The sequence below is a fragment of the Portunus trituberculatus genome, chromosome 8, assembly GCF_017591435.1.
Source record: "Portunus trituberculatus isolate SZX2019 chromosome 8, ASM1759143v1, whole genome shotgun sequence".
In the NCBI taxonomy this organism is placed as follows: Eukaryota; Metazoa; Arthropoda; class Malacostraca; order Decapoda; family Portunidae; genus Portunus; species Portunus trituberculatus.
This window is the reverse complement of record NC_059262.1, coordinates 671,813-695,265: the sequence shown is the minus strand read 5'-3', so window position 1 is coordinate 695,265 and position 23,453 is coordinate 671,813. Positions and strand designations below refer to the sequence as shown.

Genomic DNA, 23,453 nt, shown 5'->3' with positions numbered 1-23,453 from the left:
CTGTTTGTTTGATCTGCTGCAGTCTCTGACGAGACAGCCAGACGTTACCCTACGGAGCGAGCTCAGAGCTCATTATTTCCGATCTTCGGATAGGCCTGATACCTGTGTGTGTGTGTGTGTGTGTGTGTTATACTTATTATAAGTTTAGGTATTCTTTGGTGTGTGATCTACGCTTTTTATTGAGATCTACAATTAAGAAAAGTATACTTTTAACAAGGTAATCGTAACTATCTGGATATTTTTTTTTCTAAGAAACCCCAATTAAGAGAGAGAGAGAGAGAGAGAGAGAGAGAGGGGGGGTTGGCGGGACGGGAGGCTTGAGGCGGGTTCACACGTGCCAATTTGCGACTGAAATTCCAAATCGGATTGAACATCGGTGCCTACCAAGTGGAAAAACCAGTCGCTAAGCAAGACCAACATGTTGGTCTTGTTCAGCCGATTTGCGACTTTATTTACCTTGTGACGTCACGGAGTAAGCTTTGAAAATGTGGTCTCCAGTGGTGTAGAGAAGAGTCGCAATTGTGCATAATCTTAAGATTAGTAGTTTCTTTAAATTCCTTCTACTTAGCCAGAGACGCATCCACAGGTATTTTCTTTCCTGTTGACTCTTCCGGTACGCCAAAAGAAGAGCAACCACCGCTTCAGCATCGTCACTGGAGGAAGACATCTTGGCCTTGGCGGGTGTAGCCGTTTGTTTACATTTACTTCCCGTCAAGGCGCCAACTATATAGTCTATACTTTCCAGTCACTATGTGTGACGTGTTCCGACTAGAAGGGCTCAATCGATACTTCTAGTGACTTGCAATTTCAGTCGCAAATTAGTACGTGTAAACCCGCCTATATAGAGCAGATATGGAGGGGATATGAGGATAAGAAACAAGGAGGGATGGAGACGCGCGAACACATGCATGGAAGGGGTTGAGAAATGAGGTGTCAGTTAGTTAATTGACACATCACGATTTGACCTGTGATAATCATTTGAGTTGGCATGTCGCTGTAGCTAAGAATGAGAAGAGGTAATTACGCCGATGTTTCCTAATAGATTCACTGCTCGGCTGGTAATGTCTTGAGCTTATAAAGGAAAAGAGACGACAGCACTATGGTTCACATATCCTGACGTCATGCTGCCTCCTTTTACTACATACTGTATATCTCCATAGTTTTTTGCTATTATAACTCTTCCTTTTAATCACCCATTGAGTACTTCACGTTTAGTAAGCATGTGATTAACTCTTTACGCTCACACGTTCATCAGCGACACAATTCTTCGCTAAAACATCGATATGTCATGCAAGTTTAGTGTCAGTTTGATCATATGCAAGTTATAAATATAGCTCGCAGATGTAATGGTTGTGATATTACTGAGGAAAAGACAATCAATTTGAAAATAACCTTGCTTTTGTTGATAAATTGGCATGCACTGCCTGAGAGAGAGAGAGAGAGAGAGAGAGAGAGAGAGAGAGAGAGAGAGAGAGAGTTTTCACACCTTTATCCGTGGGAAGGAGCGAAACATCTGATACGCTAATCACATCACACCTCAAACATTCTTCACACATTCCCTCTAAGGTCAGCCAGTCTGCCACCCACCCACCCGCCCCACGACCATGCACACCTTTTCCACCATTGTTAGTCATTATGATTTATCTGACCATTATATAGGGCATTTGTTCGATATAAACTTGGCAGCGTTAATCACTTTTCGCATTGGTTGGTTATTGGACCAACGTCCACGTCCTGCATCACATCACTATTTTCAATAGAATTTAGTTTTTTTTTTTTTCGGGATGCTTTTCATGGCTGTAATGACAAATTAACAAACTTTCTATATGATTAGTAGGAGAAACTGTTAAAAACCCGAATTGCCGTAGCCATAGAATAGTAATATTTCTGCAAGATTAACAAGAGAAACACTCAATTAGTAGTGATAGATTATAAACATTTATGCAATATTATTAGGAAAAACAATCTTAAGAACCCAATTAGCTATGGAATGATAAATAAGATTTCTGCATGATTGATCGGACTAATCCCTCTTGAGAACTAGGCGATAGATTGATACGATTTCTACATGATTAAAAAGAGAAACATTCCCCCGGCCAATCATATATGTGATCTTTGAAAATAGTCATGGTGAAGGAACAAAAATTACGGATAGTAGACTAAATACCAGTAATGAAAAAACATGCAAATAATAGACTTTTATAGATTTCTGGAAAAGGCCGATTACCGTAAGGAAACTGCACGAAACCATGCATCATGTACGAAAATTGCTTGTCTTTATTTGCATTTATGATCGTTATTTTTTTTTCTTAACTAATACTAGTTTTAAGAGGTTGAGTGATGATGATAGTGATGGTGGTAGTACTGTTGGCGGCGAAGGGAAGACGGGCGAGACAAAGATAAAATATACAATTAGATTACCTATAGAGTAGTTTTTCAGCATATTGGAGGGGATGGGATATGGGAAAGATAGAGCAATGATTATTGCACATGAAATTTCATCATAATTACAGGTACCTAGTAATGAGTAATTGAAAAGTAAAAGATGTCAGTTATGACTGTTTGAATGGGAAAAGTTGGTATTTTCTCTGTTTTAAGAAAAATGTTTCGGTTGGTTGTGGTGGTTGTGGCGGTGGTGGCGCCGGCGGTAGTGGTGGTGAGGGTTGAGGTGGTGGGGGATGGGACAAGAATATGGGATGAAGAGGAGAGTGGAATACAAGGCATTGTGTCAGATTTATAGCCATTTCCAACTAAAAATTATAGTCTATATACAATAAGTGATTTATGGTAGTCAAGTAAAAAAAAAAAAATAATAATAATAACTCACGCAGATATATGAACCGTGTATCTTTTTGAAGCTGTGAACCTCAGCAGTACTACACCGTCCCCACATAACGTCACTTCGCTGAATGGTCGTTCACGACTTCACGATTCCACGAACCACGAATCATATAACTCAGTGTAGGTACCTCCAGGCTCCAGCTGAGAGAGTTGGGCCGCTTGGGCGACGCGCGCTGTCCTGCCCCGCGCTGGTGCTGGAAGAAGCTTTATATTGTAATGAAGTCCAGTTGACTGGTAAGTTTACAAACATTGAGGTATGACATGACTTGCAGGGTAAATAGTAAGGCTTGCAGGGGAGTAGGTAAGCCATGGGGGAGTGGAGATAGACAAGGGAGTGCTGGGCAAAGCTATGGTGTGTGTCAGCTGATGTGTGGTGACGTGGTGCGTCGCCATGTTGTGTCTGGGAATGCCGAAAGGCGGCCTGCGCTTACACACTTCCACCTATAACCGTAAGGAAATGTTAATAGTATTGAGAGAATGTAGCGTGTTACATAATGATTTACAAAAAGGTGGGAGAAGGAAAGAGGGTGTTGTGTCAGCCAAGCCATGACACTGACGCAAATTCACATGTTAACATCCTAGCCGTGTCCAAATGAAGGTAGAGTCGTAAAGGTGTTGGTTTTGATATGTGGTAAGTGTGTGCGTGACGTAAATTAAGACAAAGATAATTGTGACCTACAGTGATGAGAGGGCGAGGTAACCAGTGACCAGCAGACGTTAGGAAGAAGAGCCACAGGACCAGCCGGCCGGAGATCACCGTGGCTATAAAACCTAGAATGGCTGACGTGTTCTCCATGAATGACGCAATAAACCTCCTCGCCAATAAGTTTGTTCTTCTCATTGGAGATTCAAGTGAGTGTTGGGACCTCGTATTTAGTGGAACTGGTAACTGTGTGTGTGTGGATTCTTTTCAAATATTGACGTGGGGAAGGTGAGGGAAGGGGCGAGCGTTGTTAGCAAATTTTTGTTTTAAATGTGTTTATTTCCTAGATAACTTTTAGGGTGGATGCAGTGTGTGTTAAGGCACACACAGTTACCAAGTTCCAACTCGAGGGTCAGCGCAACCAATCTTTTTCTCTCCCAAATTTTTTCCCAGATTGATGACCCTTGCTTGATAATATCGTATAGACTATGCCATTTCCGTCGCAAATGAGAGAGAGAGAGAGAGAGACTATTGGAAGTACACGTCAATTTAGCGCCTGCAATTACATGTGTGGGGTGTTCTACTTACATTGGGTGAAGGGATTGTAGGGGTTCCACCGAGTGCCAGAAGTGCAAAAGGGTTCTTTAAGTTTGAAAAGTTTGAGAACCACTATTATAGAAGATGAATATACAACTTTATTTGATGTTTCTACTTTAGTGCATTTGAATGCATGAGACAGTACAATCATGATTCACGACATCAATGTCAATTATGTTGTGTAGGGAATCTTCTCGAGAGTTAACACTGTTCTGTATAGGGAAAACTCCCCAAATCGTACCAAGTGTTTTGACACTTAACCTGGCTCCAGTGCGCTCAACTTGACACATTCAACTTGGTTCACGTTTGACTCATCCATAAACCTTCGTAGTACTTTTTTTTTCTTTTACCTTGCGGTAACATTGGGAGTAAGTAGTGGGTAGTATTGAATAACTGAAATGATTGTTTATGTTAATTACATGGATACAGCAGCAGTTAAGATAGCCACATAGGTCACTGATTATGAGTACTTGCTCTACCAGAGAATGAAATACAAACATCCAATAATCCCAGTACAGTTAGGCCAACTGCCATAGTAATAATTTTATTAACAAAAAGTTATACTCTATCTTGTCCTATTTTATTCAGTTAGTATTTATGCCTTTCATGTTCAATATTCTTGGTAACTTGTAACACTTTTTTTTTGTAGTTCATTTTAACATATCTCTCAACACGAGTTGGTGTCAACATTCTCTTAGGCCGGCTGGTGTCCATGTACTCCAAAGCATCACACAGAATACTAGCTACAATTTACTATTTTTCTTCTTTTTTTTATGTTACGGCATTTAGCGCCTGTAGGCATACTTGAGGAGTATGTGTGGGAAGTGCTGTTAAGCTTCTGCCCATTAGTGGTGCAGGCAATTTTATTTATAGTGGTACCTGTGTTAGGGCCCATATCACCACCCAAGTGCATCTTTGGTGTAATCACCTAGATAGAACCTGGATATCATGGTGACGTGTAGGTAAGTAACATTAAGCCATTCGACAAATAGCATAGCTTCAAAGTGGTATGTGGTGAGATTTAAACCTATGTGTGGATGTCTTATCCACTACGCCACCGCCTCCCTTGTCCTCTGCAAATTCATACCTTAATTGTACAAACTTCTCCTCCCAGATGATTCTTTAAAAATAAATATATGTTACCCATACTGACTTACAGGCAGAGATGTGTGTTACTGGTCCTTAGAAATGAATAGTTCAGAGAGGGAGGGAGGGACTGTATTTGTTTGTTAGACTGATGATGAAACATTAGGAGTGGGGAGAGGTGAACATCAAATGGAGAGAGAGAGAGAGAGAGAGAGAGAGAGAGAGAGAGAGATTTTGTTTTTATCAGTTTCACACAAGCACAGCTCCATATTGTCACTATCAATGCAAAATAGTAATTAAGTTAACTCACCATTTACAATTCTCATGTTTACCATCAATAGGATGTCATTTACATTCCAGTAAAATTATCTTTCCATAATGCATAATCATATGGGTGTGCAGATATTGCCTGCAGTAGACTAGGTACAGTAGAAGCATAACACACAGTCAATGAGCATAAGAGAATATAGAAATCTGGACTACCTTGGAAAATGTAAATCTTGACATTGTGACACATAATGCAAGATATGTACTCCTATGAATAATTACGTTGATTCCTTGCAACCCACTTGTTAAAAACAATATCATACAACAAAAGAGAACTGTAAAAATAGCATGGATGGTGTAGGTTCTGCAGCAGCAAGCAAACCCTTTCCACATACATTGAAACAATGAAGATGCAGAAAACTAATGTCATTTTAATAGTAAATGAAAAGAAGATTCATTGCTTTGGGGTGGACAATACAATGCTGGTCAACTCGGCCCATTGCCAACTTGGCCCATAACCATCTCAGACAGTTGTATACCAACTTGGTCCATTGCGTATTTTATACAAAAATGAAATAATATAATAAAAACATTAAAATAGGATGCATAGTTACATGTACAACAGGTTATTACAGGAAATTATTACATTGATTAAGAACTATACTTTAAATCAAGTGCACACTCCAATATGGTAGGAGCATGCTCTCGGTAAACCTCTTACAGATCTCTTACCCTTGTTGTACTCCTCCCAGAAGTTAACAAGTTGACCATGATGTTTTGTGTACTTGATATGTGTTCTTCTTAACACTTCCCCATCTAAGAGGAGATGCATTTGCAAGGTTACTAGTTTGGCCTCGTCACCGAGTAATTTCACGAGCAAGTAAAACTTGTTTCCTTTGCATGCCTTCCAATTCAGCCTATTATGCTAACCTTCCAAGTCGTTGCTTGTATGGATGCATCTGTTGAATAAGTTTAATGCGCTGGCAGGCCAAATGTCAGAATAGATCCATGTGCTTTTTATGTAGTTGAAAAGATTTATGAGGACCTAAGAGCCATTTTCTTTTCTGTAAAATCTTATAAAGAGTTCTTCAGTATGTTCTGCAGAGATGTAAGGTAATGAGATATTTGTGTCCCAGCATTATTTGTGTAAGCTCCTTTAATGCCTACTTCTTGAATATTCCACTACACTGCCTGCCCTTACTGAAAACTACATCCTCAAATTATAACATCTGGCAGGGTTTGGGAATTTCATTCCAAATACTTGCCACAAAATTGATAGTAATTTCCTTTACTTTTAATTCTCCACCAAGATCTTCAGTCTTTGCAAATATCTTTTTGTAATTCTGATGTCTTTTCTCAGACAGTACAAACAGCAGTGGCACTTGTTTCAAATTTTTATCACTGTATAGATGTATGAATACTGAAAAGTTGTGTGAAGGGGCATCAAATTATTACAAAAGTTGCATCAGCATACCAATGCTTTGCTTTGGATAGTAGGGATAGTTGTTCTGTTGCAAATAGCAGATGTCATTGGCCACCAACAGAAATGTCATACTGCAGGAAAGAGGAATGTGAGCATGACTTACTTTAAAGCTCAAGTTAAGGGGGCTCAGGTGGTCGAACAGTTCTGCGCTTTAGATTTCCTTGTCGAGCAATGTTCTCTGGCGCAGGTAAGGAAGTCAGGTCAACCTCATTGCATAACACTTCATCGACAATGTCTACTGCTGACCTGAACACATCCTCTACAGCAGGCATCACCAAATGGCGGACCCCGGTCCGGATCCGGACCGAGCGATGGTTCTGTCCGGACCCGTGACCAATCTGCGGCCGGGTGACAGCGGGGAGGGAGGGTGTGGCGGGTGGCGGGGCGCCGTGCAACGCTGGCGGGTGTCAACAGGCCAGTGAGAGCGTGAACACTCTCAATTTCCTGCAGTAGGAAGGTCAAGCTAATATGCAGGGTGGCAGGTATGACCAAAGGGCGTGGTGGGTATCTGGGTGGCATGCACCTTTCACCATGGTGACGAGGTGGTGGACGGTGGCAGCCAGCAGGCGACACGCGGGCAGTGTATAGTGTGGGGGTGGGGGTGAGAGCGGGGTGGAGAGCGTTCGAGCGTGCTGCCAACGTTGCCAGACTGTCTTACTCAGCCTCTTATATTCACCGGCTTCCGACCCAAAAACTGTCTCGTGGACCTCAGTAAGGAGATTCACTTATAATTATCGTTAAAATAGTTTATTCCTGATGTTTCTTGGCAATAGTTAAGCGTCAGAAACCGGTAAATACTGTTGAATCCATATGAAAATGTCGACATAGGGAACGGCTATAAGACACAAGCTGGACTTCCGTTCGGACCTTTTACTTGGGGGAAATTTTAAGAACTGGACCTCAGTGACTTTTAATTGAATACCCCTGCTCTACAGCTTTCTTTCTTATAAGGGGTGAAACCTTACTCATTATCACTGAACATGCTTCTGAGAGAGGGCAATGAGGATTGTGACCTCTGATGAAATTTTCACCTGTTTCTTTTACTGTAGCTCTGCAGTTTGTATTCCTATTTCTTACATCACCTATGCATAGCTACGGTTGTTTTTCTTTTCATCGTGTTTACATAGCTTATGCTGTCTACTAGCTTATGTTTTCCTCTTTTAGATGATGATATTTTTCATATATTATTTCTCTACTAATTGTAGGTCAGGGTGTCAATGGGAGTTGTACCAAACTCTCCAGTGTCAACATGTATTGCTCGTATCCAAAGAAGTAGGAATGTTGAGAGTTACGTCAGTCCCACAAGTTACACCAAACTCTCCAGCATTGAGCTGTTGACAGATGTATTGCTCATACCCAAAGGAATTGCAGTAGGAATATTGCTAGTTATGTCAGTCCCACCATCCTCAGTGATACATGCAACACATGCAGTTGATGTTGTATCCCTCTCATGACTTTCCTATATAATTTTCCCTGGTGACCCCACTCCTGCATTTCCTGTGCTGCCATTTCATGCACCCTTCACACAAAAGTGTCTTCTGTTATGAAAATAAATATTGACATTTTTGAAAAAAAAAAAAAAAAAAAAAAAAAAAAAATCTTAAAAATTGGAAATTTCAATATATATCAGAAGTTCAACTCTGTAAAATGCAAAGGCAATTTATTACCTGTTGGTGGCACACTGTCTGCCTGCATACCAAGCAAAGATCAACCATGCCGCTTGACTGGTGACTGTGACCTGCATTGTGTGGAACGAGCTGAATACCACAGTATCATAGGGTTTTAAATGAACCAATCTGAATGGGACAGTGTCACAGGGTTTGAGAAATGAATGAAATAAATTATCAGTACAGGCAACCTCCACTTAATGAATGTTCACACAACGAAATTTCGCTACAACAAACGTTTCCTTTTACTACCATCTGCCCATCTGCTCATGTAACGAACACCAAACTCACTTTAACAAAATTTTAATCAGGTAATTTTTTCCAAGTTTGAAAGCCCTGCCGTATCACACAAGCCGACTGGCTTTTGAATACAACTATGCCTCTCTTGGACAACACATGCACCACTCACCCCCCTTCCCTTCCCCACTCCTAAGTTAAAAACAAAAACAGTGTCCAGCACCAGCTTGTCATCTCGCACTCAACATGCCACCAAAATGCCCTGAAAGCAGCCCTGCAATGTCGCTTAGCATTGCTAAGAAGACCAGGAAGTCTCTTACTCTCGAAGTGAAGCTGGATATTATTCACACACACAAGAGAGGCAAGAAAACTAATAGCATTCCTAGCCACCATCTTGGCTCCATCTACTGTCTCTACTATTTTCAAGTCAGCAGACTCTATTAAGAAGGCTGGTGAGACCGTGTCTTCCTTGCAAGCTAAAATAATCACTGAACTTGTGACTCTGCAATGGATAAAATGGAAAGCCTTGTGGAAATGTGGTACATACAGTACGTTTTGTATGCGGTACAATGATGCGCCCTTTGTTTACATTCCACAGGTTGCCAGGTAGCATCTTTCCTGCTCCAGTCGCCCTCCCTTCATAACTTTAAGATCATCAAAATTATAAAGTTACATACATACATTAGTGTACATTATAATGACTTAGTCTTAAATTAAACTGCTTAAATGTTTAATAGCATAATTTTTACTTTCATTAAACCTTTTACTGTACTATGATGCACTCTTGCTTTGTTTACTCGCAATGGAAGTTCAAGTCAGGGGTCAAACTGGTTATAATTGGTTCACTTAATGAAAATACACACAATGAACGTTTTTTTAGGAACATATCCAGTCGTTAAGTGGGGGTTGCCTGTATTGGTATTGTACGCACACACACACACACACACATAGAGAAGTTGGAAAGCAGGACTGGTTTAACGATAGATGTGAAAAGGCTAGAACAAGAAAAGAGGATGCATGGAAGAGGTGGAGAAGGAAAAGACGGATTAAGCAGTGGGAAAGTTACAAAAGAGCAAGAAATGAATATGTGTTGATTAGAAGAGAAGAAAGAAAGAAACAAGAAAAGGATATAATTGATAAATGTAAAGACCAACCAAGGCTTTTTTACAGACATGTGAACAACAACATCAAAAATAGAGAAAGTATTGAAAGTTTAGAAGTAAATGGAGTATGCAGTGAAGATCCCAGGAAATGGCAGAGGCTATGAATGGATGCTTTCGGAAGGTATTCACAAAGGAGACTGCTTTTGACAAACCACTGGTAATGGAACAGAAAGGGATTATGAAGGAGTTTCAAGTAACTGTGGAGGAGATCAAGAACATGATGGGGAGTTTAGAAGTGAGAAAAGCTGTGGGACCTGATGGGGTATCAGGATGGATTTTAAGAGAATGCAGGGAGCAATTGGCAGAAAAAGTTTGTGAAGTAATTGATGCCTCATTAAGGGAAGGTGTAGTGCCCCAAGACTGGAAAAGAGCTAACATTGTCCCAATCTATAAATCAGGTAACAAGAGACCCATTGAACTATAGACCAGTGTCACTTACAAGTGTGGTAGCTAAGATGTGTGAGAGGGTGGTGAAGACTAGATGGACAGACTTCTTGGAGAAAAATGACATACTTTGTGAGTGTCAATTTGGTTTTAGGAAAGGGCGTTCATGCACGACAAACCTGATATGTTACTATTCGAGGGTGATAGATGTAATACAGGAAAGAGATGGTTGGGCTGATGGAATATATCTGGATTTAAAAAAGGCCTTTGATAAGGTACCACACCAGAGACTGATCTGGAAACTTGAAATGGTAGGAGGAGTGCATGGCAGTTTACTAAAATGGATGGAAGACTTTTTGGTAGGAAGAGAAATGAGAACAATAATTAAGGACAGACCATCAGAATGGGGATTGGTGGAGAGTGGAGTTCCACAGGGATCAGTGTTGGCACCAGTAATGTTCGCAGTCTACATAAATGACATGGTGGATGGGGTGTCCAGTTATGTGAGCCTATTTGCAGACGATGCAAAATTGTTACGAAAAGTGAGATGTGACAAAGATTGCGAACTACTCCAGGAAGACTTGGACAGAATATGGAAATGGAGCTGTACATGGCAAATGGAGTTCAACACGACAAAATGCAAGAAAATAGAGTTTGGCAAGAGTGAAAGAAGAATCAGGAGTATGTACAAGATAGGAAATGAAGACATAAAACCAGTCATGAAGAAAAAGACCTTGGGGTGACAATTACCAATGACCTATCGCCAGAGAGACATATAAACAAAATAATTGGAGAAGTATTGAACTTATTGAGGAACATAAGAGTGGCGTTCGTATATCTAGATGAAGAAATGATGAAGAAAATAATTACTGCAATGATAAGACCGAGGCTTGAATATGCAACAATACAGTGGGCTCGAACTTAAAGAAACACATAAGGAAACTAGAGAAAGTACAGAGGGCTGCAACGAAAATGGTGCCTGACTTAAGAGATTTGACTTATGAAGACAGACTGAAAAGAATGCAACTTCCAACCCTGGAAAACAGAAGAGAAAGGGAGACCTGATAGCAATATACAGAGTGATGATTGGCATGGAAAAAATGGATAGGGAAGATCTGTGTATGTGGAATGGAAGAATGTCGAGAGGGCATGGGAAAAAACTAAAATGGCCACTTATAGGAGAGATGTGAAAAATATAGCTTCCCTCATAGAAGGGTGGAAGCATGGAATAGTTTAGACGTGGAAGTGGTCAACGCAAGGAATATTCATGATTTTAAGAAAAAGCTGGACATTAATAGATATGGAGACGGGACAACACGAGCATAGCTCTTTTCCGTATGTTACAATTAGGTAAATACAATTAGGTAAATACACACACACACACACACACACACACACACACACACACACACACACTAGTACAAGAAATAGAGGACTTCCATAGAATTGGAAAGTTCACAAGAGAAGGTATGAGGCCAATAAGAATCAAACTTAAGTCACAAAAGGATGTAGATGAATTGGTGGAGAAGTCATGGAGGCTAGCCCAGCAGGAAACAACAAGGAAGATTTGGTTGAGAAGAGATCTCGGTGAAAAGGAAGAGAAATGTTAAATGAGTTGAGAAAGGAGGCTTTGAAAAAAATGAAGAGAGGACAGAAGAGGAGAAGAAAGAGTTTTCTGGAGAATCTTGGATATGAGACTGAGGAAGTGGTTCATAACCCAGAAAAGTACAGCAAGAAAGGACTAAAGAAACTTACATATGAGCGAAATGTAATGTATTCCAACATAAATGGAGTGATATCGGGATTTTAGAACTCAACGATTACTTGAGGACAAGAACCCAGATATTGTGGGTCTTACTGAAACAAAACTGAGAGAGGAGAAGACCTGATGAAGGTTGGAGAAGGAAATATAACGTTTGGAAAAGAAATAGAGTAGGTAAGATGGGAGGAGGAGTGATGTTGCTGGTTAAAAAGATATAAAGGTGGATCAAGTGAAAAAGGTATGGGAAAGGCAGAAGTGCTAAAGATCAGAGCAGAAACTAATGAAGGAAAAAGAGGCACTACATAGTGGTGTACGTACCACCTAAGACAAATGCATGGTCAGTACAGGAATATGAAGAAATGATAAGTGATACAGGAACATGTCTGGAAGAAATGTTGGGTGGCTGTGAACGAACTATAATGATGGGAGATTTTAATTGTAAAGAGGTGTGTTGGGAGGACTGGTCAATGGAAGGATCAGAGACAACATGGGGAAATACACTATTGACACTGGCAATGGAAAATGTGTTAACTCAGTGGGTCAAAGAAGATACTAGGTTTGGAGGAGAGGAGCATCGTCAAGACTGGACTTGGTCTTTAGTACAGAGCCAATGGTCATTGAGGAGATGAGGGTGGAGTGCCCTTTAGCAAAGAGTGATCATGCAGTTTTGGAGTTCAAGGTGATAGACGAAGAGAAATCTAGAAGAAATGAAGAATATAAAGTGGGAAGATGGAATTATGCCAAGACAGATTTTGGAAACCTAAAGAAATTCTTTCAAGAGACAAATTGGATGAAATTCAAGAGTGCTAAGGAGCAAATGAAAAGTGGAAGGAATTTATAAAAATATACAAAGAAGGTGAGAAAAATTTGTACCAATAAGACAACATAGAAGTTGGAAAGCAGGACTGGTTTAACGATAGATGTGAAAAGGCTAGAACAAGAAAAGAGGATGCATGGAAGAGGTGGAGAAGGAAAAGACGGATTAAGCAGTGGGAAAGTTACAAAAGAGCAAGAAATGAATATGTGTTGATTAGAAGAGAAGAAAGAAAGAAACAAGAAAAGGATATAATTGATAAATGTAAAGACCAACCAAGGCTTTTTACAGACATGTGAACAACAACATCAAAAATAGAGAAAGTATTGAAAGTTTAGAAGTAAATGGAGTATGCAGTGAAGATCCCAGGAAATGGCAGAGGCTATGAATGGATGCTTTCGGAAGGTATTCACAAAGGAGACTGCTTTTGACAAACCACTGGTAATGGAACAGAAAGGGATTATGAAGGAGTTTCAAGTAACGGTGGAGGAGATCAAGAACATGATGGGGAGTTTAGAAGTGAGAAAAGCTGTGGGACCTGATGGGGTATCAGGATGGATTTTAAGAGAATGCAGGGAGCAATTGGCAGAAAAAGTTTGTGAAGTAATTGATGCCTCATTAAGGGAAGGTGTAGTGCCCCAAGACTGGAAAAGAGCTAACATTGTCCCAATCTATAAATCAGGTAACAAGAGAGACCCATTGAACTATAGACCAGTGTCACTTACAAGTGTGGTAGCTAAGATGTGTGAGAGGGTGGTGAAGACTAGATGGACAGACTTCTTGGAGAAAAATGACATACTTTGTGAGTGTCAATTTGGTTTTAGGAAAGGGCGTTCATGCACGACAAACCTGATATGTTACTATTCGAGGGTGATAGATGTAATACAGGAAAGAGATGGTTGGGCTGATGGAATATATCTGGATTTAAAAAAGGCCTTTGATAAGGTACCACACCAGAGACTGATCTGGAAACTTGAAATGGTAGGAGGAGTGCATGGCAGTTTACTAAAATGGATGGAAGACTTTTGGTAGGAAGAGAAATGAGAACAATAATTAAGGACAGACCATCAGAATGGGGATTGGTGGAGAGTGGAGTTCCACAGGGATCAGTGTTGGCACCAGTAATGTTCGCAGTCTACATAAATGACATGGTGGATGGGGTGTCCAGTTATGTGAGCCTATTTGCAGACGATGCAAAATTGTTACGAAAAGTGAGATGTGACAAAGATTGCGAACTACTCCAGGAAGACTTGGACAGAATATGGAAATGGAGCTGTACATGGCAAATGGAGTTCAACACGACAAAATGCAAGAAAATAGAGTTTGGCAAGAGTGAAAGAAGAATCAGGAGTATGTACAAGATAGGAAATGAAGACATAAAACCAGTCATGAAGAAAAAGACCTTGGGGTGACAATTACCAATGACCTATCGCCAGAGAGACATATAAACAAAATAATTGGAGAAGTATTGAACTTATTGAGGAACATAAGAGTGGCGTTCGTATATCTAGATGAAGAAATGATGAAGAAAATAATTACTGCAATGATAAGACCGAGGCTTGAATATGCAACAATACAGTGGGCTCCGAACTTAAAGAAACACATAAGGAAACTAGAGAAAGTACAGAGGGCTGCAACGAAAATGGTGCCTGACTTAAGAGATTTGACTTATGAAGACAGACTGAAAAGAATGCAACTTCCAACCCTGGAAAACAGAAGAGAAAGGGAGACCTGATAGCAATATACAGAGTGATGATTGGCATGGAAAAATGGATAGGGAAGATCTGTGTATGTGGAATGGAAGAATGTCGAGAGGGCATGGGAAAAACTAAAATGGCCACTTATAGGAGAGATGTGAAAAAATATAGCTTCCCTCATAGAAGGGTGGAAGCATGGAATAGTTTAGACGTGGAAGTGGTCAACGCAAGGAATATTCATGATTTTAAGAAAAAGCTGGACATTAATAGATATGGAGACGGGACAACACGAGCATAGCTCTTTTCCCGTATGTTACAATTAGGTAAATACAATTAGGTAAATACACACACACACACACACACACGGAAATAATGAGCTTTGAGTCGGAAATAATGAGCTCTGACTCGGAAATAATGAGCTCTGAGCTCGTTCCGTAGGGTAACGTCTGGCTGTCTTGTCAGAGACTGCAGCAGATCAAACAGTGAAACACACACACACACACACACACACACACACACACACACACACACACACACACACACACACACACACACACACCTATGTACCTCCTAAAACAAATTCTGGGACATTAAGGGAATACGACAATATGATCAAGGATACTTTACAGAGTTTGGAAAGTGTATTATCTGGAAAAAGAAAGGTGATACTAGTAGGAGATTTTAATTGTAAGGAGGTGGATTGGGAAAATCTAGTAAGTGGTGTTGGAGAAGAAGCATGGGGAGAGAGATTTCTTAATCTAATGATGGAAAATATGATGGAACAGAGGGTGAAGGAAAATACTAGATATAGAGGAGATGATGAACCGGCTAGACTGGATTTGGTGTTAACAAGAGAAGTGTACCTATGTGGAGATATACAATACAAGTGTCCTTTGGGAAAGAGTGATCATGTGGTTATGGAAATGCAGATAGCAACAACACAGCGAAGGAAGGACGAGACATACAGGAGTGGTAGATTGAATTATAGAAAGATGGACACAGAAAGTTTGAAAAATTATTTCAGAAAATTAGATTGGGAGGAGATGTTACAAATCAGAGAAGTGCAAAAGAAATATGAGATTTTATGAAATATTATAAAGAAGGAGTTATGAAATTTGTACCAAAGTATAAACCAAGAGAGGAAGGAAGAAAGGATTGGTTTAATGCAACTTGTGTTAAGGCTAAGGAAAAGAGATGTGGCTTGGAAAAGATGGAAAAAGAGCAGGAATATACTAAATAAGGAGAATTATAGAGTGGCAAGAAATGAGTATGTGAGGGTAAGGAGGAGGAAGAAAGAAAATTTGAAAAGATATTGTAGACAAGAGTAAGGAACACCCAAAATTGTTTTACAGGTTCATAAATGGTAAACTTAAAAAGAGAGAGTCCATTGAAAGATTAAAAGGAGAGCAAGGGATAGTAGATGACCCTAAGAATATAGCGGAATTGCTAAATAATAGGTTTCAGCAAGTATTTACTAAAGAAACAATGTTTGTAAAGCCACAGAATATACAAGGAAATGTGCACATGGAGGACATTAAGATACCAAAAAAGGAGTTATATAAAATGTTGGAGGAACTTAAAGATGATAAAGTGATGGGACCAGATGAAGTTTCAGGAAAATTATTGAAGGAGTGTAGAGAAGAATTGATTGATCCATTATATGATATTATAAGGTGCTCATTAGAAACAGGGGAAGTACCAGTAGAGTGGAAGAGAGCTGAAGTGGTGCCCATTTATAAGGGAGGCAGTAAGGAAGAGCCTCTTAACTATAGACCTGTGTCTCTAACAAGTGTGGTCGGTAAGATTTGTGAGAGGGTGATAAAGAAATATTGGATACGGTTCCTGGAGGATCATAAGTTATTATCGGATCATCAATTTGGCTTCAGGAAAGGGAGGTCATGTGTAACAAATCTACTGAGCTTTTATTCAAGAGTGGTTGACAAAATACAGGAGAGAGAGGATGGATGGACTGTGTATATTTGGATTTAAAGAAAGCTTTTGACAAGGTACCTCACGAGATTGTTATGGAAAGTAGAGATTTATGGAGGACTGAAAGGAAAAGTGTTAAAGTGGATGGAAAACTACTTGAGATGGAGGAGATGAGAACGGTAATAAGGGATGCAAGGTCGGACTGGTTGGTGGTGGAGAGTGGAGTCCCACAAGGCTCAGTGCTGGCACCAATACTTTTCCTGGTATATATAAATGACATGCCAGAGGAGTAAACAGTTATATTAATTTGTTTGCGGATGATGCGAAGTTGTGTAGGTGTGTGAAGAGTGAAGAAGATTGTGAAATTTTACAGGCAGACCTGGATAAGATTTGGGAGTGGAGCAAGAGGTGGCAAATGGAATTTAATCTGAGCAAAAGTCATGTGATGGAGATGGGAAAGAGTGGAAGACGGCCAAGAGGGTCATATAAGATGGGTGAAGAAGTAGTGTTGAAAAAGGTGGAAAAGGAAAAGGATTTGGGAGTGATAATACAAGACCATGGGCAGTTTGAGGCTCATATTGATAAGATGTTTGGAGAAACGTATAATTTGATAAAAATATTGGATTAGCCTTCCATTATATGGATAAAGATATGATGAAGAAATTAATTAGTATGGTAATTAGACCAAGATTGGAATATGCTGGAGTGGTTTGGTCCCCTTATAAAAAGAAGCATATAAGGAAGTTGGAGAGATTGCAGAGAATGGCAACAAAAATGGTTCCGGAATTGGCAGAAATGACCTATGAGGAGAGATTAAAAGAAATGAATTTGCCTACCTTGGAACAAAGAAGAGAAAGAGGAGATTTAATACAGGTTTATAAACTGTTGAATGGACTGGATGAAGTGGATAATGAGCAAATGATGTTGAGAGAGGATAACTTAAGTAGAACTACAAGATCGCATAGTAAAAAGATAGCCAAGGGAATATGCTTGAAGGATGTGAAAAAATATAGTTTCCCACAAAGATGTGTGGAATGGTTTGAGTGAGGAGGTGGTGTCAGCAAGGAGTGTGCATAGTTTTAAAGGAAAGTTGGATGTGTGTAGATATGGAGACGGGGCCACACGAGTATGATACCCAGGCTCTGTAAAATTACAACTAGGTGAATACAACTGGGTGAATACACACACACACACACACACACGCGCCCGGTAGCTCAGTGGTTAGAGCGCTGGCTTCACAAGCCAGAGGACCAGGGTTCCATTCCCTGGCCGGGTGGAGATATTTGGGTGTGTCTTCTTTCACGTGTAGCCCCTGTTCACCTAGCAGTGAGTAGGTACGGGATGTAAATCGAGGAGTTGTGACCTTGTTGTCCCGGTGTGTGATGTGTGCCTGGTCTCAGGCCTATCCGAAGATCGGAAATAATGAGCTCTGAGCTCGTTCCGTAGGGTAACGTCTGGCTGTCTCGTCAGAGACTGCAGCAGATCAAACAGTGAAACACTCACACACACACACACACAAAGGGGTAGCTCAGTGGTTAGAGCGCTGGTTCAAAGAGATGATTCGATTGGCCGGGTGGAGATATTTGGGTGTGTCTTTCACGTGTAGTGTTCACCTAGCAGTGAGTAGGTACGGGATGTAAATCGAAGAGTTGTGACCTTGTTGTGGTGTGTGGTGTGTGCCTGGTCTCAGACCTAAAGATCGGAAATAATGAGCTCTGAGCTGTTCCGTAGGGTAACGTCTGGCTGTCTGTCAGAGACTGCAGCAGATCAAACAGTGAATTACACACACACACACACACACACACACACACACACACACACACACACACACACACATAAAACCAAAATTGTTCTATAGATTCATAAATGGAAAAATTAGGCAAAAGAAACAATAGAAAGGTTAAAAGGAGAGAACAGGATGGTGGAAGACCCAAAAGTATGGCAGAACTATTAAATAAAAATTCAGGAGGTCTTTACTAAAGAATCCAAATTTGAGAGGCCACAGGGTAATAGAGACAATCTATATGAAGAGATTAAAGTAACCAAGCTTGAAATAAAAGAGTTAATGAAGGAACTGGATGAAGAGAAGGCAATGGGACCGGATGAAGTCTCAGGCAGAATACTGAAAGAATGTAGGGAAGAACTAGCAAGTCCTATATACAACATCTTAAAATGCTCAATAGAAAATGGAACAGTGCCAGTAGAATGGAAAAGAGCTGAGGTGGTTCCCATATATAAGAGCGGAAGGAAAGAAGAACCTTTAAATTACAGACCGGTATCACTAACTAGTGTAATATGCAAGATGTGTGAAAGAATAATAAAGAAACAATGGATCGAGTTCCTTGAAGACAACAAATTAATATCAAATAGCCAATTTGGTTTTAGAAAAGGACAGTCTTGTGTAACTAATTTATTGAGTTTCTATTCTAGAATAGTTGATAGAGTACAAGAGAGAGGGATGGGTTGACTGCATCTATTTGGATTTAAAAAAGGCGTTTGACAAAGTGCCACACGCAAGATTACTGTGGAAGTTAGAGGAGAAGGGTGGCTTAAAAGGAAGCACATTGAGATGGATAGAAAATTATTTGAGGGGGAGAGAAATAAGGACGGTAGTTAAAGATATGAAGTCAAGTGGAGACCAGTAGAAAGCGGAGTGCCACAGGGGTCAGTATTGGCACCAGTACTTTTCCTCATTTATATTAACGACATGCCAGAAGGAGTGAACAGCTACATAAATTTGTTTGCGGATGATACAAAACTGTGCAGAGTTATAAAGCAAAAGGAGGATTGTGAAATACTGCAAGAAGACCTAAATAAGATCTGGGAATGGAGTAAGAAGTGGGAAATGGAATTCAATGTGAACAAAAGCCATGTCATGGAAATGGGAAAGAGTGAAAGACGACCTGTGGGAATCTATAAGATGGGAGATGGAGTAGAACTGGAGAAAGTCAAAAGGAAAAGGACTTAGGAGTGATGATGGAAGAAAACAATCAACCAGTAAGCCATATTGATAGAAATTTTAGAGAAACATATAATTTGCTGAGGAATATTGGAGTAGCATTTCACTACATGGACAAAGAAATGATGAAGAAATTGATAAATACTATAATAAGACCCAGATTGGAATATGCAGGAGTAGTGTGGACCCCTCATAAAAAGAAACACATAAGAAAATTGGAGGCTACAAAAATGGCTACAAGAATGGTCCCAGAACTTGAAGGGATGACATATGAGGAGAGACTAAAGGCTATGGATCTACCAACCTTGGAACAAAGAAGGGAGAGAGGAGATCTGATACAAGTCTATAAATTGATCAACGGAATGGACCAAGTGGATAATAAGAAACTGATCCTGAGTGAAGAATATGACACCCAAAGCACAAGATCGCATAGTAAAAAGCTGAGAAAGGGAAGATGTCTGAGAGATATAAAAAAATATAGTTTCCCGCAGAGATGTATTGAGACGTGGAACAGTTTAGATGAAGAAGTAGTGTCTGCAACGAGTGTGCACACTTTTAAAGTAAGATTGGATAAGTGTAGATATGGAGACGGACGGGGCCACACGAGCATAAAGCCCAGGCCCTGTAAAACTACAACTAGGTAAATACATTGAGATGGATAGAAAATTATTTGAGAGGGAGAGGAATAAGGACGGTAGTTAAAGATATGAAGTCCAAGTGGAGAGCAGTAGAAAGCGGAGTGCCACAGGGGTCAGTATTGGCACCAATACTTTTCCTCATTTATATTAACGACATGCCAGAAGGAGTGAACAGCTACATAAATTTGTTTGCGGATTATATGAAACTGTGCAGAGTTATAAAGCAAAAGGAGGATTGTGAAATACTGCAAGAAGACCTAAATAAGATCTGGGAATGGAGTAAGAAGTGGGAAATGGAATTCAATGTGAACAAAAGCCATGTCATGGAAATGGGAAAGAGTGAAAGACGACCTGTGGGAATCTATAAGATGGGAGATGGTGTAGAACTGGAGAAAGTCAAAAAGGAAAAGGACTTAGGAGTGACGATGGAAGAAAACAATCAACCAGTAAGCCATATTGATAGAATTTTTAGAGAAACATATAATTTGCTGAGGAATATTGGAGTAGCATTTCACTACATGGACAAAGAAATGATGAAGAAATTGATAAATACTATAATAAGACCTAGATTGGAATATGCAGGAGTAGTGTGGACCCCTCATAAAAGAAACACATAAGAAAATTAGAGAGGCTACAAAAAATGGCTACAAGAATGGTCCCAGAACTTGAAGGGATGACATATGAGGAGAGACTAAAGGCTATGGATCTACCAACCTTGGAACAAAGAAGGAGAGAGGAGACCTGATAGAAGTCTATAAATTGATCAACGGAATGGACCAAGTGGATAATGAGAAACTGATCTTGAGAGAAGAATATGACATCCGAAGCACAAGATCGCATAGTAAAAAGCTGAGAAAGGGAAGATGTCTGAGAGATATTAAAAAATATAGTTTCCCGCAGAGATGTATTGAGACGTGGAACAGTTTAGATGAAGAAGTAGTGTCTGCAACGAGTGTGCACACTTTTAAAGTAAGATTGGATAAGTGTAGATATGGAGACGGGGCCACACGAGCATAAAGCCCAGGCCCTGTAAAACTACAACTAGGTAAATACACACACATACACTGCGCAGCCATTGTCGAGGACGGATGTGTCTGAGCAGCACACAGAGAGTGCTACAGAAGGACTGGACCCAGGCCTAGATGGGGAGCCATAGTGTTCTCCTGTCTCCAAATGATATAAGTGTTAGACTACGTATAGCCAAGAAGTAGATAAATAGAGAAATATGGAACCAAGTGGCGCTGCCAGGCGCATGGAGGAACCAAAACTTACTATGGCCGAAAATCAATGCTATATAGAAACACCTATTGGTTTAAGAAAGCTGACTGAAGATACTATGGATAGGGATTTCTCAGGTTTCAGATGAAGAGGAAATACGAGGAGACTTGTAAATGTAGAAAGAGAATTAAGATATCTGAAGGAGGTGATGTCCAGTCTCATGGACAAACATGACTGACTGGTATCAGAAAACACACCCTTGAAATTGAGAATAACTGAATGTGAAAAGGTCAGTGAAATAAACCAAGAATTAAAAGGGGAGATTTTAGAAATAAGGAAGCAAAGTGACGCTCTAAAAACCACATGCCAGAACTTGCAGGATAAAGTGCAGCAAGTGGGAACAGACTGGATAGAAGGTAGTCTAGGTGAAAACAAATTGAAAGAACTAAGAAATGAATGGAAACAAGAACAAGAGGAGGAAAAAGTCAAATTTTCAGAAGTGGTAAAGAGACAAATTCAGGAGAACACAAAAGTTGCTGTAATCGAGGTTATCAAAGAAAAGGAAAGCTTGGTGAGGGATGCAGTGGACAAGAAAAAAAGTTTTGTGATTTACGGGATGAGAGAAAAGAAAAATCCAAATAAATTCACTAGAGAATGTGAAGAAAGGGAAATGGCCAAAACGATTATCAAAAGGGTACAAGACAGTACACAAGAATTTGACCAGGAGGTGGAGGAAGTGGTTAGGCTGGGAAAGTACAATGAAGGGGGGTAAAAGACCAATGAAGGTGAAAATGAGATCTCAAGTGGCTGTAGAAGAAATAATGGCTAGAAAAGGGAAGTTAGCCGATGATGTTGATCACAAGGAAATATGGATAAAAAAAGATATGAAGTTAGAGGAAAGGGAAAAGGAGAAAGTGCTAAGAAGTGAGGCTAAGGAAAAATACGAGAAAAGGATGGAATTAGAGAAGAATAATTTTTACTGGAGGGTTGTAGATATGAGACTAAAGAAGTGGTACTTAAGGAAAAAAAGAAGAGGTCGTGGAGGAGGCAATAAATTAAGAGTGACTTATACTAACATAGATGGTTTGTCATCAAGTATATTGGAAGTTCAGCACTATTTGAAAGAGAAAAAGCCAGATGTAATGTGTATCGTTGAAACAAAACTTAAGAATGAGATACATGTCAACTTTAAAAGAGGAAGGATATAATACCTGGAGGAGAGACAGGAAGGATAAAGGGGGAGGAGGAGTGCTAATAATGGTTCGTGATAACATTTGGGTGGAAGATGTGCAATATGGAGAGGACAAAGTGGAAGCATTGGGAGTAACAATCAGAACAGAAGATTTGAAGAAAAGAAAAATTATAGTCACTTATGTTCCACCAAAGACTAATACATGGGGATCAGAAGAGCATAAAGATATGTAAAGAGAGATGATAAAGTGTCTGGATAACATGTTATGAAGAGATAGAAGAATACTCTTAGTTGGAGACTTCAACTGTAAAAAAATAAACTGGAGAGAGATGGAAGTAATGGACAATGCTGGGCAGTGCCACGAGTGAGAAAGTGTTACAGTTGACTATGGTTAATACAATGAACCAGTGGGTAGAAGAGTCAACAAGATACAGGGGGGAAGAGGAACCATCGTTACTTGACCTAGTTTTCACAAAAAAAAAAACTGGAGTCCCCTCCAATCTACAATACCTTAGTCCAATGGGGAAAAGTGATCATGTGACATTAGAGATGCAAATGCAGGAGGAAGATGAGATAAGATACAGAGAGGACTATAAAGGAGAGAGATTAAATTATGCAAGAGCAGATTTTGAAAAACTAAGGAGTTATTTTGCTGATATTGAGTGGAGTAATATTATGAGCAGAAAGACTGTACAAGAAAAATATGACATTCTTACAGGAATACAATGAAGGAGTAAAAAAGTTTGTTCCTGTTTATAGAGTTCAGAAAAAAATACATACATGGTACAATGCTAGATGCTTACAAGCAAAAAAGGCAAAGGATAAAGCGTGGAAGAAACTTTTAAAACAGGGAAAGGACTATAATAGTCGGCAGTA

The 23,453-nt window shown here is 39.9% G+C and overlaps 1 protein-coding gene across 1 annotated transcript in view; it reads left to right on the top strand.

Annotated features, from left to right (window-relative positions):
- Positions 1–2,754: 2,754 nt before the first annotated feature.
- LOC123499790 (PC-esterase domain-containing protein 1A-like) overlaps positions 2,755–23,453 on the top strand; it is a 96,036-nt gene continuing 75,337 nt past the window's right edge. The window contains exon 1 of the mRNA XM_045248272.1: positions 2,755–3,075. Coding sequence (XP_045104207.1) covers positions 2,910–3,075 — 166 coding nt within the window. The 5' untranslated portion in view covers positions 2,755–2,909. The remainder of the gene's footprint in view (positions 3,076–23,453) is intronic.